General features: G+C 42.4%; 1 protein-coding gene across 1 annotated transcript in view; it reads left to right on the top strand.

The window, feature by feature from the left end:
- The window catches only part of LOC124011585 (protocadherin-9-like), a 194,754-nt gene that overhangs the window by 69,869 nt on the left and 110,142 nt on the right, over positions 1–14,743 (top strand). Inside the window, exon 4 of the mRNA XM_046325040.1 lies at positions 10,020–10,055. Coding sequence (XP_046180996.1) covers positions 10,020–10,055 — 36 coding nt within the window. The remainder of the gene's footprint in view (positions 1–10,019; positions 10,056–14,743) is intronic.

The following is a 14,743-nucleotide window of genomic DNA, read 5'->3' as shown; positions in this document are numbered from 1 at the left end:
ACTAGCTACCCTCTCCACTACTGTTCCATCGATGTGGATAGGGGGTGTTCCCTCTGCTGTTTCCTGAAGTCCACAATCATCTCCTTAGTTTTGTTGACGTTGAGTGTGAGGTTATTTTCCTGACACCACACTCCAAGGGCCCTCACCTCCTCCCTGTAGGCCGTCTCGTCGTTGTTGGTAATCAAGCCTACCACTGTTGTGTCGTCCGCAAACTTGATGATTGAGTTGGAGGCGTGCGTGGCCACACAGTCGTGGGTGAACAGGGAGTACAGGAGAGGGCTCAGAACGCACCCTTGTGGGGCCCCCGTGTTGAGGATCAGCGGGGAGGAGATGTTGTTGCCTACCCTCACCACCTGGGGGCGGCCCGTCAGGAAGTCCAGTACCCAGTTGCACAGGGCGGGGTCGAGACCCAGGGTCTCGAGCTTGATGACGAGCTTGGAGGGTACTATGGTGTTGAATGCCGAGCTGTAGTCGATGAACAGCATTCTCACATAGGTATTCCTCTTGTCCAGGTGGGTTATGGCAGTGTGCAGTGTGGTTGAGATTGCATCGTCTGTGGACCTATTTGGGCGGTAAGCAAATTGGAGTGGGTCTAGGGTGTCAGGTAGGGTGGAGGTGATATGGTCCTTGACTAGTCTCTCAAAGCACTTCATGATGACGGAAGTGAGTGCTACGGGGCGGTAGTCGTTTAGCTCAGTTACCTTAGCTTTCTTGGGAACAGGAACAATGGTGGCCCTCTTGAAGCATGTGGGAACAGCAGACTGGTATAGGGATTGATTGAATATGTCCGTAAACACACCGGCCAGCTGGTCTGCGCATGCTCGGAGGGCGCGGCTGGGGATGCCGTCTGGGCCTGCAGCCTTGCGAGGGTTAACACGTTTAAATGTCTTACTCACCTCGGCTGCAGTGAAGGAGAGACTGCATGTTTCCGTTGCAGGCCGTGTCAGTGGCACTGTATTGTCCTCAAAGCGGGCAAAAAGTTATTTAGTCTGCCTGGGAGCAAGACATCCTGGTCCGTGACTGGGCTGGATTTCATCTTGTAGTCCGTGATTGACTGTAGACCCTGCCACATGCCTCTTGTGTCTGAGCCATTGAATTGAGATTCCACTTTGTCTCTGTACTGACGCTAGCTTGTTTGATAGCCTTACGGAGGGAATAGCTGCACTGTTTGTATTCAGTCATGTTGCCAGACACCTTGCCCTGATTAAAAGCAGTGGTTCGCGCTTTCAGTTTCACGCGAATGCTGCCATCAATCCACGGTTTCTGGTTAGGGGATGTTTTTATCGTTGCTATGGGAACGACATCTTCGACGCACGTTCTAATGAACTCGCACACCGAATCAGCGTATTCGTCAATATTCCCATCTGACGCAATACGAAACATGTCCCAGTCCACGTGATGGAAGCAGTCTTGGAGTGTGGAGTCAGCTTGGTCTGACCAGCGTTGGACAGACCTCAGCGTGGGAGCCTCTTGTTTTAATTTCTGTCTGTAGGCAGGGATCAGCAAAATGGAGTCGTGGTCAGCTTTTCCGAAAGGGGGGCGGGGCAGGGCCTTATATGCGTCGCGGAAGTTAGAGTAACAATGATCCAAGGTTTTACCACCCCTGGTTGCGCAATCGATATGCTGATAAAATTTAGGGAGTCTTGTTTTCAGATTGGCTTTGTTAAAATCCCCAGCTACAATGAATGCAGCCTCCGGATAAATGTTTTCCAGTTTGCAAAGAGTTAAATAAAGTTCGTTCAGAGCCATCGATGTGTCTGCTTGGGGGGATATATACGGCTGTGATTATAATCGAAGAGAATTCTCTTGGAAGATAATGCGGTCTACATTTGATTGTGAGGAATTCTAAATCAGGTGAACAGAAGGATTTGAGTTCCTGTATGTTTTCTTCATCACACCATGTCCCGTTAGTCATGAGGCATACGCCCCCTCCACTCTTCTTACCAGAGAGATGTTTGTTTCTGTCGGCGCGATGCGTGGAGAAACCCGTTGGCTGCACCGCCCTGGATAGCGTTTTCCCAGTAAGCCATGTCTCCGTAAAGCAGAGAACGTTGCAGTCTCTGATGTCCCTCTGGAATGCCACCCTTGCTCGGATTTCATCAACCTTGTTGTCGAGAGACTGGACATTGGCAAGAAGAATACTGGGAAGTGGTGCGCGATGTGCCCTTTTCCGGAGTCTGACCAGAACACCGCCGCGTTTCCCTCTTTTTCGGAGTCGTTTCCTTGGGTCGCTGCATGCGATCCATTCCGTTGTCCTGTTTGTAAGGCAGAACACAGGATCCGCGTCGCGGAAAACATATTCTTGGTCGTACTGATGGTGAGTTGACGCTGATCTTATATTCGGTAGTTCTTCTCGACTGTATGTAATGAAACCTAAGATGACCTGGGGTACTAATGTAAGAAATAACACGTAAAAAAACAAAAAACTGCATAGTTTCCTAGGAACGCGAAGCGAGGCGGCCATCTCAGTCGGCGCCGGAGGCAGCATTTTGGAGGCAGTGTGCACATAGCCTGTCTTCTCTTGAGAGCCAGGTCTGCCTTCGGCTGCCTTTCTCAATAGCAAGGCTATGCTCACTGAGTCTGTACATAGTCAAAGCTTTGAGTCAGTCACAGTAGTCAGGTATTCTGCCACTGTGTACTCTGTTTAGGGCCAAATAGCATTCTCGTTTCCTCTGTTTTTTTGGGAAATTATTTCCAATGTGTCAAGTAATCATGTTTTTGGTTTCTCATGATTTGGTTGGCTCTAATTGTGTTGCTGTCCTGGGGCTCTGTGGGGTCTGTTTGTGTTTGTAAACAGAGCCCCAGAGCCAGCTGGCTTAGGGGGCTCTTCCCCAGGTTTATTGTCCTGTAGGTGATGGCTTTGATATGGAAGATTTGGGTTGTAGGTGGTTGTAGAATTGAACGTCTCTATTCTGGATTTTGGTAATTAGCGGGTATGGGCCTAAATCTGCCTGCATTATTCTCTCTCTCTCTCTCTCTCTCTCTCTCTCTCTCTCTCTCTCTCTCTCTCTCTCTCTCTCTCTCTCTCTCTCTCTCTCTCTCTCTCTCTCTCCTACTGGACGGCTTGCTGCTTTGAGAGAAAGGGATTGTTAAGGGGAAACACTCACCACGTAATGGTAAATCTCTGCCATTTCCTGGTTGCTAAATCTCTAATCGTCAATTGTGTTTATGTTACCAAAAAAGCTAGTTTAGTGTAGAAAATAATTGTACCATCTAAAGCGCTGTGAAATATATTTCTCATAACTAAAAATATAGTATGAACAGCTGCTTGAAGCTGGTGTTCAAAACCTAAAGACACAAAAGCTAAACTTAAGAACTGGAAGCATAGAAATAGAGCACATAGAACAGACCTATTGTTTTTAGACTTGCTTTCGATGAGAAGGACAGATCTATAACTCACATATGTGAGTATTTATATGTGAATTTGGTCGGATCACCTAAAATGTTATATATTGCTACATGAAAGTAAACTACAACCCCATTACGCACTCAGGCCAGGGTGGCATATGTCAAACTGACAGAATTCACACCTCTTAACCCTTGTCGTGTAAAGAGATCTTCCCTTATTTGAGTGTGAATAATTAGCTATAGGTTGTTAAGTTGAAGTTAAGTTAAGTTGAAACGATGAAAAAGTATGTTCGCCAATTTTATTTTCATTTTAGTAGATGTATTGTTGAAAATGTAAAACAGACTGATCACCTACAATCTGAAGTTCACAAGAAATATAAGTTATGGTAAGGAATGTACACTCGAGCTATGTCAGGCTCATACGGTAATGTCAGCTGACGGGAGTAGGCCTGCAGCTACGAAACACTGACAGTCCGACTGAGTTGTGAAAGAGCCGTCTCCTACCCTGCGTTAATAAACACAGGCATCCCAAACCCGTCTATCGGTTGCACAAGTCCACGGCCCCACATTGACACTGGAGTACTGAGCTGTCATGACACAGCTCGGTCTTGACCGTCATTTCAAAGAATTCACACAGTTGAACAGCAGTTGACTATAACCGTTCTCACCACTCACTACTCACCAAAGAGATCCTCCGGTCACGACTGAAGTAATAGGAAACGAAAAGGAGTGGGATTGCTTTGGCAGCTCAGCCAAGATGAGCTCTCTCTGCTTCTGTCTTCACATCTTTAAAGTTATTTACACTGTTAAATAAACTGTGAAGTGAGCAGACTGACTGCAGTGACTGGAGGGAGGGAGGGAGCACCCAGATCTCATTAGTGTTAAACTATTAAGAGTACAAGGGCCCCGGAGTCAATGTCTTAACACTTAATTTATCGCATCATACACTACATTTCATATCATTCTCCCAATCTACTCCATTTTCAGTAGAAAACGAAATATTCAGATCTTAATTCACTGCCCATAGACAGACAATACACAGTCCTCTACTTACTGCCCTAGACAGACAGTACACAGATCTTCACTTACTGCCCTAGACAGACAGTACACAGATCTCACTTACTGCCCTAGACAGACAGTACCCAGATCTCACTTACTGCCCTAGACAGACAGTACCCAGATCTCACTTACTGCCCTAGACAGACAGTACACAGATCTCACTTACTGCCCTAGACAGACAGTACCCAGATCTCACTTACTGCCCTAGACAGACAGTACCCAGATCTCACTTACTTACTGCCCAGACAGACAGTACCCAGATCTCACCTAGACAGACAGTACCCAGATCTCACTTACTGCCCTAGACAGACAGTACACAGATCTTCACTTACTGCCCTAGACAGACAGTACCCAGATCTCACTTACTGCCCTAGACAGACAGTACCCAGATCTCACTTACTGCCCTAGACAGACAGTACCCAGATCTCACTTACTGCCCTAGACAGACAGTACCCAGATCTCACTTACTACACTGTGAACTCTTCAGCTTTCAAAACATTCAAACCTTTATCCTTCAGCCCTGCCAGGCTTGGTCCTGTACTGTACAGATGCTTGGGGAAGTTAAATAATAAACACAGTGCCCAGGGGACTGTGGGCGACCCCTGTCGATGTTTCTCACTCATAGTAAACATGCTAAGGCTTCTCTGACTCCTGTGACCTCTGCAACGACAGATAACAACTGATAGATAGGGTTGGCTGGCGAAACAACCACAGACAAGATGTAGGGTTGGCTGGTTAAACAACCACAGACAAGATGTAGGGTTGGCTGGTGAAACAACCACAGACATATGTAGGGTTGGCTGGTGAAACAACCACAGACAAGATGTAGGGTTGGCTGGTTAAACAACCACAGACAGATGTAGGGTTGGCTGGTGAAACAACCACAGACAAGATGTAGGGTTGAAACAACCACAGACTGGCTGGTGAAACAACCACAGACAAGATGTAGGGTTGGCTGGTGAAACAACCACAGACATATGTAGGGTTGGCTGGTGAAACAACCACAGACAAGATGTAGGGTTGGCTGGTTAAACAACCACAGACAAGATGTAGGGTCGGCTGGTTAAACAACCACAGACAAGATGTAAGGGTCGGCTGGTTAAACAACCACAGACAGATGTAGGGTTGGCTGGTGAAACAATCACAGTACAGTACTCTGTGGCACCGCAAACAAATTGCCAGACAAACACCACACATTAGGTTGCAAGGATTGCCAAAACACACTTTAGGAAAAACAGATATTATTATGTTAGCAATTTACCATTTTCATCTATACAGGTAGATAGATGGACTTTCTGTAAAGAAAGACACGAAGACACAAGGCTGGAAAGAAAATAAAACAGGGGATGAGTTCAATGAGGGAAATAGTTTGCAAATGTTTGCAAATGTTAGCTAATGTTAACTTTAACACATTACATTTGTTTTGTGTTAGCTGGAAACGTTAGCTAACAGTTTGAGAAGGAAGTTTTCGGCAAAAGTCAGTGTCTGTTTTGGGGTCTAAACTCCCTCTACAAATAATAATGTAACCATGAAGGATTTTTCACATTAGTAGGAAAATATACGAGGGTTATAACCATATCATCACGGGAGAACAAGGGTTATAACCATCATCATAACCATATCGTCACGGGAGAACGAGGGTTATACCCATATCATCACGGGAGAACAAGGGTTATAACCATATTGTCACGGGAGAACGAGGGTTATAACCATATCATCACGGGAGAACAAGGGTTATAACCATATTGTCACGGGAGAACGAGGGTTATAACCATATCGTCACGGGAGAACGAGGGTTATACCCATACAGTATCAACAATGGGGATAGTGTATGTGACCTTGAACAATATGATTGTTGTTCATATTATATCTACAGACTGTAAGTGATGTCAGTAATGTTTTATGTATTATTTAAAGACTCTGAATGGAGAGACGCACAATTCATCCATGTTCCTCTCAGAGTTGTACCCACACACTTATTTATATAAAGCGAAAGACAAGACGAGTGTCAAGGTTGGAATAAATTGGGATACAGATCTCTGGTTTTAATCAATTATTTATCCAATATTTTAATGATCAGAAAGCTGAGAATGATCAAAGCTGCGTTTCGAGCTCCACTGCCTATGCTCGCTAAGACACTCTTCCACCGCTTTGATGTGGGTACCATCACATGCACTTATCTCCATCTCTGTGCCGGGCATGACTGTGGATGCTTGGAAACCAGTGGTCTGGAGAGGCGTAAAGATGGAGAGGAGAGGGTCAGCGACCCAGTACTACAGAGACGGATCACACATGATTCTCTCCTGTAAACTGTGATATACATTTGCTAGAAAACTAAACCTACATTACAGTAGGTCACTTTTTGAAGAACTTTCTCTGTTCAACTGTGTCACGGTATCACACATTTTAATTGGTCGGTGAGGTCTGTAACACAAAGCTATTTACGGCGGGAAATGTTGAATAATACATAGTACCAAACTGTTTGACAGCAACTTACCGAAAATGTACGGTTGAGAATGTACATTAAACACTTCTTCAAACAATGTTGACAAGTACAGAATGTCACTTCCTGACTTTGTCTTCATATTTGATGCATTAAATCATTTTTAAAAAAAGTTTAAAGTCTCAATGGCAAGAAAATGCTAACGCTAGCTAAGTGGACCAACTACAGCCCAATAATTCTCTGAGAGGATCCAGTTAAACTGATCTAGCTACATAATGCTAATGTCCTATAAACAGGCAATTCAGATCAATGCAATGTCTGATCTACAACACATCTCTTCTGACATAACACTACCACAGTTCCTTTTTTTAATATATTTTTTTAACCTATATTTTACTAGGCAAGTCAGTTAAGAACAAATTCTTATTTTCAATGACGGCCTAGGAACAGTGGGTTAACTGCCTGTTCATGGGCAGAACGACAGATTTGTACCTTGTCAGGTCGGGGATTTGAACTCAAAATTTTCCAGTTACTAGTCCAAGGCTCTAACCACTAGGCTACGCTGCTGCCCCTTGCATGGTTTGACCAATTATTTGCTCGTTAATTTAGGTTGATTACTCATTTCTTACTCTGTCTGATGGAAGGAGCCACATGGCAGTGTTGGCCCTCAACAACCTAGTAATTTAAGGGCAATAATCTTCAAAAAGTAAATTTGACCTTCTACCCCATTTACCTCTAAACCTTAAATGATTTCACTATCTTTACCCGTCCTCTGATTAATCTCTAATTCAGAGGGGTTGGGCTAAATGAGGAAGACACATTTCACTTGAACGCATTCAGTTGGACAACTGACTAGGTAGTCCCCCTTTCTCTTTTCCAATCCCCCACTGCTAGCCTCAGAAAAGAGTGTTTAGAGAAGCAAATGACACCCTATTTCGTATATAGTGCACTAATTTTAAAAAAGGGACTTATGGATCCTGGTCAAACGTAGCACACTATATTTAGGGAATAGGGTGTCATTTGGGACACCGGCAGTGCTCCAATGACGTATTGACATTTTCCGCTATCGGGCTGCTATCGGGCTGCACACACATACAGTATGGTCCTCTGGCTAGCCAGACCGCAGGCTAAGTCGCATTTCTGAATGGTAACAGGTTGCTCTATTTTTCACTGCTGTGAGACAAGAACACAGTTCTTATGGTTCGCCTGCAAATTGGTTTGCATAGGCTAAAGGAAATGCATAGTTTGGTGTGTGGTCTCTTGACTAGTTGACATACAGTATACTGTACACCCTGTATAAATGTATTCACTTCCTAGTTCCTGTTCATCATTCACCTTAGTGGTGTGGTTTCTTAATGTGTTGATGCAGTACTCTTTAATGATTTCACCTCAGCCAGTAACTCTCTCAGCTTTTCATCATCAATCAATGTTTCCCTTCAACCTCAACTGTCAGTCAGTAACTCTCGTAGTTTCATCAATGTTTCCTTTCAACCTCAGTCCTCAGTCAGTAACCCTCTCAGCTTGTTCTCATCAGTTCCCCTTCTCCCTCAGTCCTCAGTCAGTAACTCTCTCAGCTTGTTCTCATCAGTTCCCCTTCTCCCTCAGTCAGTAAGTCTCTCAGTCAGTAGTTCCCCTTCTCCCTCAGTCAGTAACTCTCTCAGCTTGTCATCATCAGTTCCCCTTCTCCCTCAGTCCTCAGTCAGTAACTCTCTCAGCTTGTTCTCATCAGTTCCCCTTCTCCCTCAGTCCTCAGTCAGTAACCCTCTCAGCTTGTTCTCATCAGTTCCCCTTCTCCCTCAGTCCTCAGTCAGTAACCCTCTCAGCTTGTCGTCATCATCAGTTCCCCTTTCCCTCAGTCAGTAACTTCTCAGCTTGTCCTCAGTCCTCAGTCAGTAACTCTCTCAGCTTGTCATCATCAGTTCCCCTTCTCCCCCTCAGTCCTCAGTCAGTTCCCCTTCTCCCTCAGTCCTCGTCAGTAACCTTTCATCATCAGTTCCCCTTCTCCCTCAGTCCTCAGTCAGTAACCGTCTAACCTTTCATCATCAGTTCCCCTTCTCCCTCAGTCAGTAACTCTCTCAGCTTGTCATAATCAGTTCCCCTTCTCCCTCAGTCCTCAGTCAGTAACTCTCTCAGCTTGTCATCATCAGTTCCCCTTCTCCCTCAGTCCTCAGTCAGTAACCGTCTAACCTTTCATCATCAGTTCCCCTTCTCCCTCAGTCCTCAGTCAGTAACCGTCTAACCTTTCATCATCAGTTCCCCTTCTCCCTCAGTCAGTAACCCTCTCAGCTTGTTCTCATCAGTTCCCCTTCTCCCTCAGTCCTCAGTCAGTAACCCTCTCAGCTTGTCATCATCAGTTCCCCTTCTCCCTCAGTCCTCAGTCAGTAACCGTCTAACCTTTCATCATCAATTCCCCTTCTCCCTCAGTCCTCAGTCAGTAACCCTCTCAGCTTGTTCTCATCAATGTTTCCCTTCGCCCTCAAATCTCTCTTTTTTCTTTGCAAATCAAGTCATGTAGTCAGATTATTATACACAGTACAAAGAAAAACAAATTTGGTGATTAAAAATGTAATACTGTTATCTCTCAATGAGCTGTTATCTGGTCCCCTGGGAGAGGATGCTCTATTCTGCAGCCTTGCGTGCCTCTTTTGTTCTCAATTTAGAAGCTTGTCATTGTTTTATTGTTAATTGTTTATGCTTCATTTGAAATTCAGTGCTTCTTCACTGCTGACATGCCAACACATCTTCATCGGAGTGTCAGTTATTATTGACTTGTGTTGTCGTGGTGATGTCAGGTTCTGCATTGAATATTTCTTACGAGGGTGTATTTTCCATCAGAGCGTTATTAACAATTTGACTTACAACCTTTTTTTTTGCTCTTCCTAAGAAATCAATATAGATCTGAAGACTAGATTGTTTCTCTGAAACAGGACACTTATAGATGAACTTTGACCTGCAAACATTTATCGGAGAGTTTTCCCACGTCAACCAGACTAAATAACAAAAATAACATTTGACACCAATTGTCTCCCTGGGGATGATATTCCTATATAAAACTATATTTAAGTCTGGACTCTTAATCACATCTAAAGTCAATAGTGTGGTTGAATGCAGCATTGCATGTCATCATGGACAACGTGCAATAACTTTGTTTCACCTTGTGTTGTTACAGGAGGTGTGTCATCTCAGCAAGATAACCCCTGCTAACGTAAGTCGAACACTACTGCACTCCATTTCCTAACAGTTTCCCCAATTCATTTTCTCAAACCATTTATTTTACACATCCTTACAGCCAATTATATTCACGCTAAGGCAAACACTCAGGGAGTGGGACCACTCCATGTACATATACATGAAGGAGATCCACGCCATGTTCTTCGTCCATTAATCCTATGATATGAGCACGTCGCTTCCTGTCAGTTTAACTTTGAAACAAAGAACAAGACAGCCGATGAAGATTGTAATTGAAGACACTGTTTTCATCCTGACATTAACAATAATGTTTAATGAAGACACTGTTTTCAGCCTGACATTAACAATAATGTTTAATTGAAGACACTGTTTTCAGCCTGACATTAACAATAATGTTTAATGAAGACACTGTTTTCAGCCTGACATTAACAATAATGTTTAATTGAAGACACTGTTTTCAGCCTGACATTAAAAATAATGTTTAATGAAGACACTGTTTTCATCCTGACATTAACAATAATGTTTAATTGAAGACACTGTTTTCAGCCTGACATTAACAATAATGTTTAATGAAAGGACACAGTTGTTGTTTCGCTTTTTTCATTAGTCAGGTCAATGAAATACAAGTAGCTTCAACCAAAAACCATTCCTTTTAAAGCAGATTTCACTTTGTGAGTTGTTTGTAAAGGTGTTAGATGGGTAATTATTTAATTGTCATGAAAGGACAACTCTTTTTCACTCGAATGTTTTTTCCTTCACGGGCTGCTTTGTACCACATCAAAGGTGCCCAAATACGTACAATTCAGCTCATTGAATTGAAGGAATGTGTTACGTTCTCTGTGTGAATTGCTTGATTTTATAGTTTCTAATTCAAAAGTTTACCGTAAGACTCAGCGATGTGGAAACAATGTTCTTTTCAAATCCTCTCAGTTTCTCTACATTTGATGGCACAGCTCTACCTGACTTGTTTCTACGGCAACAAAGGACACAGCACCCCCCCCACCTCCACAGCGGCCAGACCACAGAACAACAAATGGAATTATATTGCGACACATGACCTTCGTGTCTTTTTTTACCTTTCATCTATTTTTCACTTTTAGTTTTCTAACAATAAATCTATTTTTTTCTCACATATTGTATATTGAAACACTTAACCCAAGTTCAGTTCACTGAATTCCATATGTAAAGCCTTGAGCTCGTCCATATCTGCCCGGCAGGGATGAAACCCAGACCTCCTGCCAGACTCACCACAATACAGTGTTAACCCGTTTGAACTAAAGTCTAGCCTTTAGCTTGGAGAGCTAATCCAGGTCTCCAGGTCTCAGTCAAGGTTACTCATCTCATGACTGGTTCACTGACCCTCCTCCATTACATCTCCTGGCCAGAGCTCTAATGATGAGGTAATTACTGCCCTGACATGGACAATTGATATTCATATGAATCATATAAAAGTGATGTATTTACACAATATTTAACAAGGACAACGGTTTCTTCAGGCTTCATCTCAACCGTACATTGCAGGGATGCAGAGTGCATAATATACTTGTTCTATAACTGAGCAGACTTGCACTATGATCTGGACTGTGGAGAGATTGTTGTTGCTGAATGGTGCTCTGGTTTATTTTTGCCATGTTTTAGATCCTCCTTGCTGTGAAACTGCAGTAGATCACTGATATAAGTGGTACGGAGAAGATCCACAGTTGGTGCATTTGTAACGCCAGGGAAGTGGGTCATACGTAGAATGTATGCACACATGACTGTAACTTTGGATAAAAGCGTCTAAATGGCATATAATTATAATCCACTATTTATACAGTATCAGTCAAAGGTTTGGACACACCTACTCATTCAAGGATTTTTCTTTATTTTATTTTTTAAAACTATTTTCTACATTCTAGAAGAGTAGTGAAGACATCAAAACTATGGAATAACACGTATGGAAGGTTGTAGTAAACAACAAGGTGTTAAACAAAGTGTAACAGCGTTCGTCTGTTGAAAGAAGAGAGTCGGACCGAAATGCAGCGTGTAGGTTACTCATGACTTTAATGAAAGAATCACGGTACATGAAATAACTGAAAGACGAAAACAACAAACGGAACGTGAAACTATTACAGCCTATCTGGTGACTACAACACAGAGATGGGAACAAACACCCACGAAATACAAAGCGAAACTTTGGCTCCCTAAATACGGTTCCCAATCAGAGACAACGAAATTTACACCTGACTCTGATTGAGAATCGCCTCAGGCAGCCAAGCCTATACAACACCCCTAATCAACCGCGATCCCAAATACTACAAACCCCAATACGAAAAACAACATATAAACCCATGTCACACCCTGGCCTACCCAAACATATAACAAAAACACAAAATACAATGACCAAGGCGTGACACAATGTAGCCACCCTTTGGCTTGATGACAGCTTTTCACATTCTTGGCATAATGTCACCAGTCCTATTTATGATATAATTGACAAAGATTATACCTATTTTTATATTTTTATATTATTTTGTTTTTAATCAATTAGTATATTTGAGTTCAACACAATATTTGTTCTATTATTTATTTTGTATTTTCTGGTGGATTAAACTGAAATTGAAACTGAAATTTTCAATGGCTTGTTTTAAAAATAGCGATGTTTTGGAGATCAACTAAAAGTTGTAATCTGAAGAAAGGGATAAAGGCCATTCTTGAACATGGGGTGAGACATTCCTACTAATCTACTAGAGAACTCGTTTTATGGATAACTTTTGTATGAATGACACGTTTAGTGAGAGATAATGCTTTAATATTTAAACATTTCTGTCCCCCGAATTCATATTCATTATAGAAAATCACCCGAGGGTAAACTGGGAAATGACTAAAGAGTTAATCAGGGTAAACTGGGATATAACGAAAGAGTTAATCAGGGTAAACTGGGATATGACTGAAGAGTTAATCGGGGTAAACTGGGATATGACTAATGAGTTCATCAATGTAAACTGGGATATAACGAAAGAGTTAATCAGGGTAAACTGGGATATGGCTAAAGAGTTAATCAGGGTAAACTGGGATTGTTATGCTGGTGAATGAGGACCCAAAAGCGACTTAACAGAAACAGAGTCTTTATTCCAGTCTTTAACAAAAACGATAATCCTGGAAATTATCTCAGGAAAATACAAACAGGAAAACTGAAATCCTCTCGTCAGTAGAGAGGAACGACTGGAGACGCGACCACAGACTGCAGGTCGCTTCGGGAAGGCACAGGCCGTAGCTGACATAGACACCTGCTCACACGCAGCATCTGAAGAAGGCAAAAACACGACGGAACAAGAACACAGCACAGCACACATCAAACAATGATCCGACAAGGACAGAAGCGGAAAACAGAGGGAGAAATAGGGACTCTAATCAGAGGGCAAAATAGGGGACAGGTGTGAAAGAGTAAATGAGGTAGTTAGGAGAATGAGGAACAGCTGGGAGCAGGAACGGAACAATAGAGAGAGAGAGAGAGAGAGGGAGAGAGGGAGGGGGAGAGAGAGGGATAGAAAGAGGGAACGAACCTAATAAGACCAGCAGGGGGAAATGAACAGAAGGGAAAGCACAAGGACAAGACAATATATGACAAAACATGACAGGGATATGACTGAAGAGTTCATCGGGGTAAACTGGGATATGACTAAAGAGTTAATCAGGGTAAACTGGGATATGACTAAAGAGTTCATCAATGTAAACCGGGATATGACTAAAGAGTTAATCAGGGTAAACTGGGATATGCCTAAAGAGTTAATCAGGATAAACTGGGATATGACTAAAGAGTTCATCAACGTAAACTGGGATATGACTAAAGAGTTAATCAGGGTAAACTGGGATATGACTAAAGAGTTAATCAGGGTAAACTGGGATATGACTAAAGAGTTAATCAGGGGAAACTGGGCTATGACGAAAGAGTTATTCAGGGTAAACTGGGATATGACTAAAGAGTTTACAATAGGTAAACTGGGATATGACTAAAGAGTTAATCAGGGGAAACTGGGCTATGACGAAAGAGTTATTCAGGGTAAACTGGGAGATGACTAAAGAGTTAATCAGGGTAAACTGGGATATGACTAAAGAGTTAATCAGGGTAAACTGGGATATGACTAAAGATGGATAGGTATTTTCCTGTCCCTGATAGCAAGATCTTTTTGCAAACGTTCTATTAAAATGTACTGTTGTGAGATCATTTCGGGATATGAATACCGAGTCTGTCCACATCACCGTCAGACCATTTTATTGGTCAACTACACAGTAACACAAAGGTTGTATTTTTGTGTAATCCAATACGTAATATAGTAAATTTAGCATAGTTTGGTTTTAATCCAGAGAGGTTAGAAAAGTATTTTGATCCTCTATGAGGCGGTGGAGGTCTTTCCAAATTGTGGATATAAAGAAAACATTATCGGCAAATAATGACATGTTTGTTTTTAAGCCCTGTATTTCTAACACGTTGATAGTATTGTTTGGATTGGTTTTAATAGCTAACGTTTCAATGGCCATATTAAATAGATTTGCCGATAGTGGACAACCTCATCTTGACAGTTTAATATTTTCTGAGAATAAGTATTAAGAGATTCTCCAAAATTAAAATATTACAGTCAGCTATGAATATCAGACCTGTTTTTTTTCATAGTGTTCTATTGTTTCCAGTACTTGTCTTATATTATCTCCAATGTATCGTCC

The sequence above is a fragment of the Oncorhynchus gorbuscha genome, linkage group LG23 (assembly GCF_021184085.1).
Source record: "Oncorhynchus gorbuscha isolate QuinsamMale2020 ecotype Even-year linkage group LG23, OgorEven_v1.0, whole genome shotgun sequence".
NCBI lineage: Eukaryota > Metazoa > Chordata > Actinopteri > Salmoniformes > Salmonidae > Oncorhynchus > Oncorhynchus gorbuscha.
The sequence above is the reverse complement of the archived record's forward strand: the minus strand, read 5'-3'. Positions and strand labels throughout refer to the sequence as shown.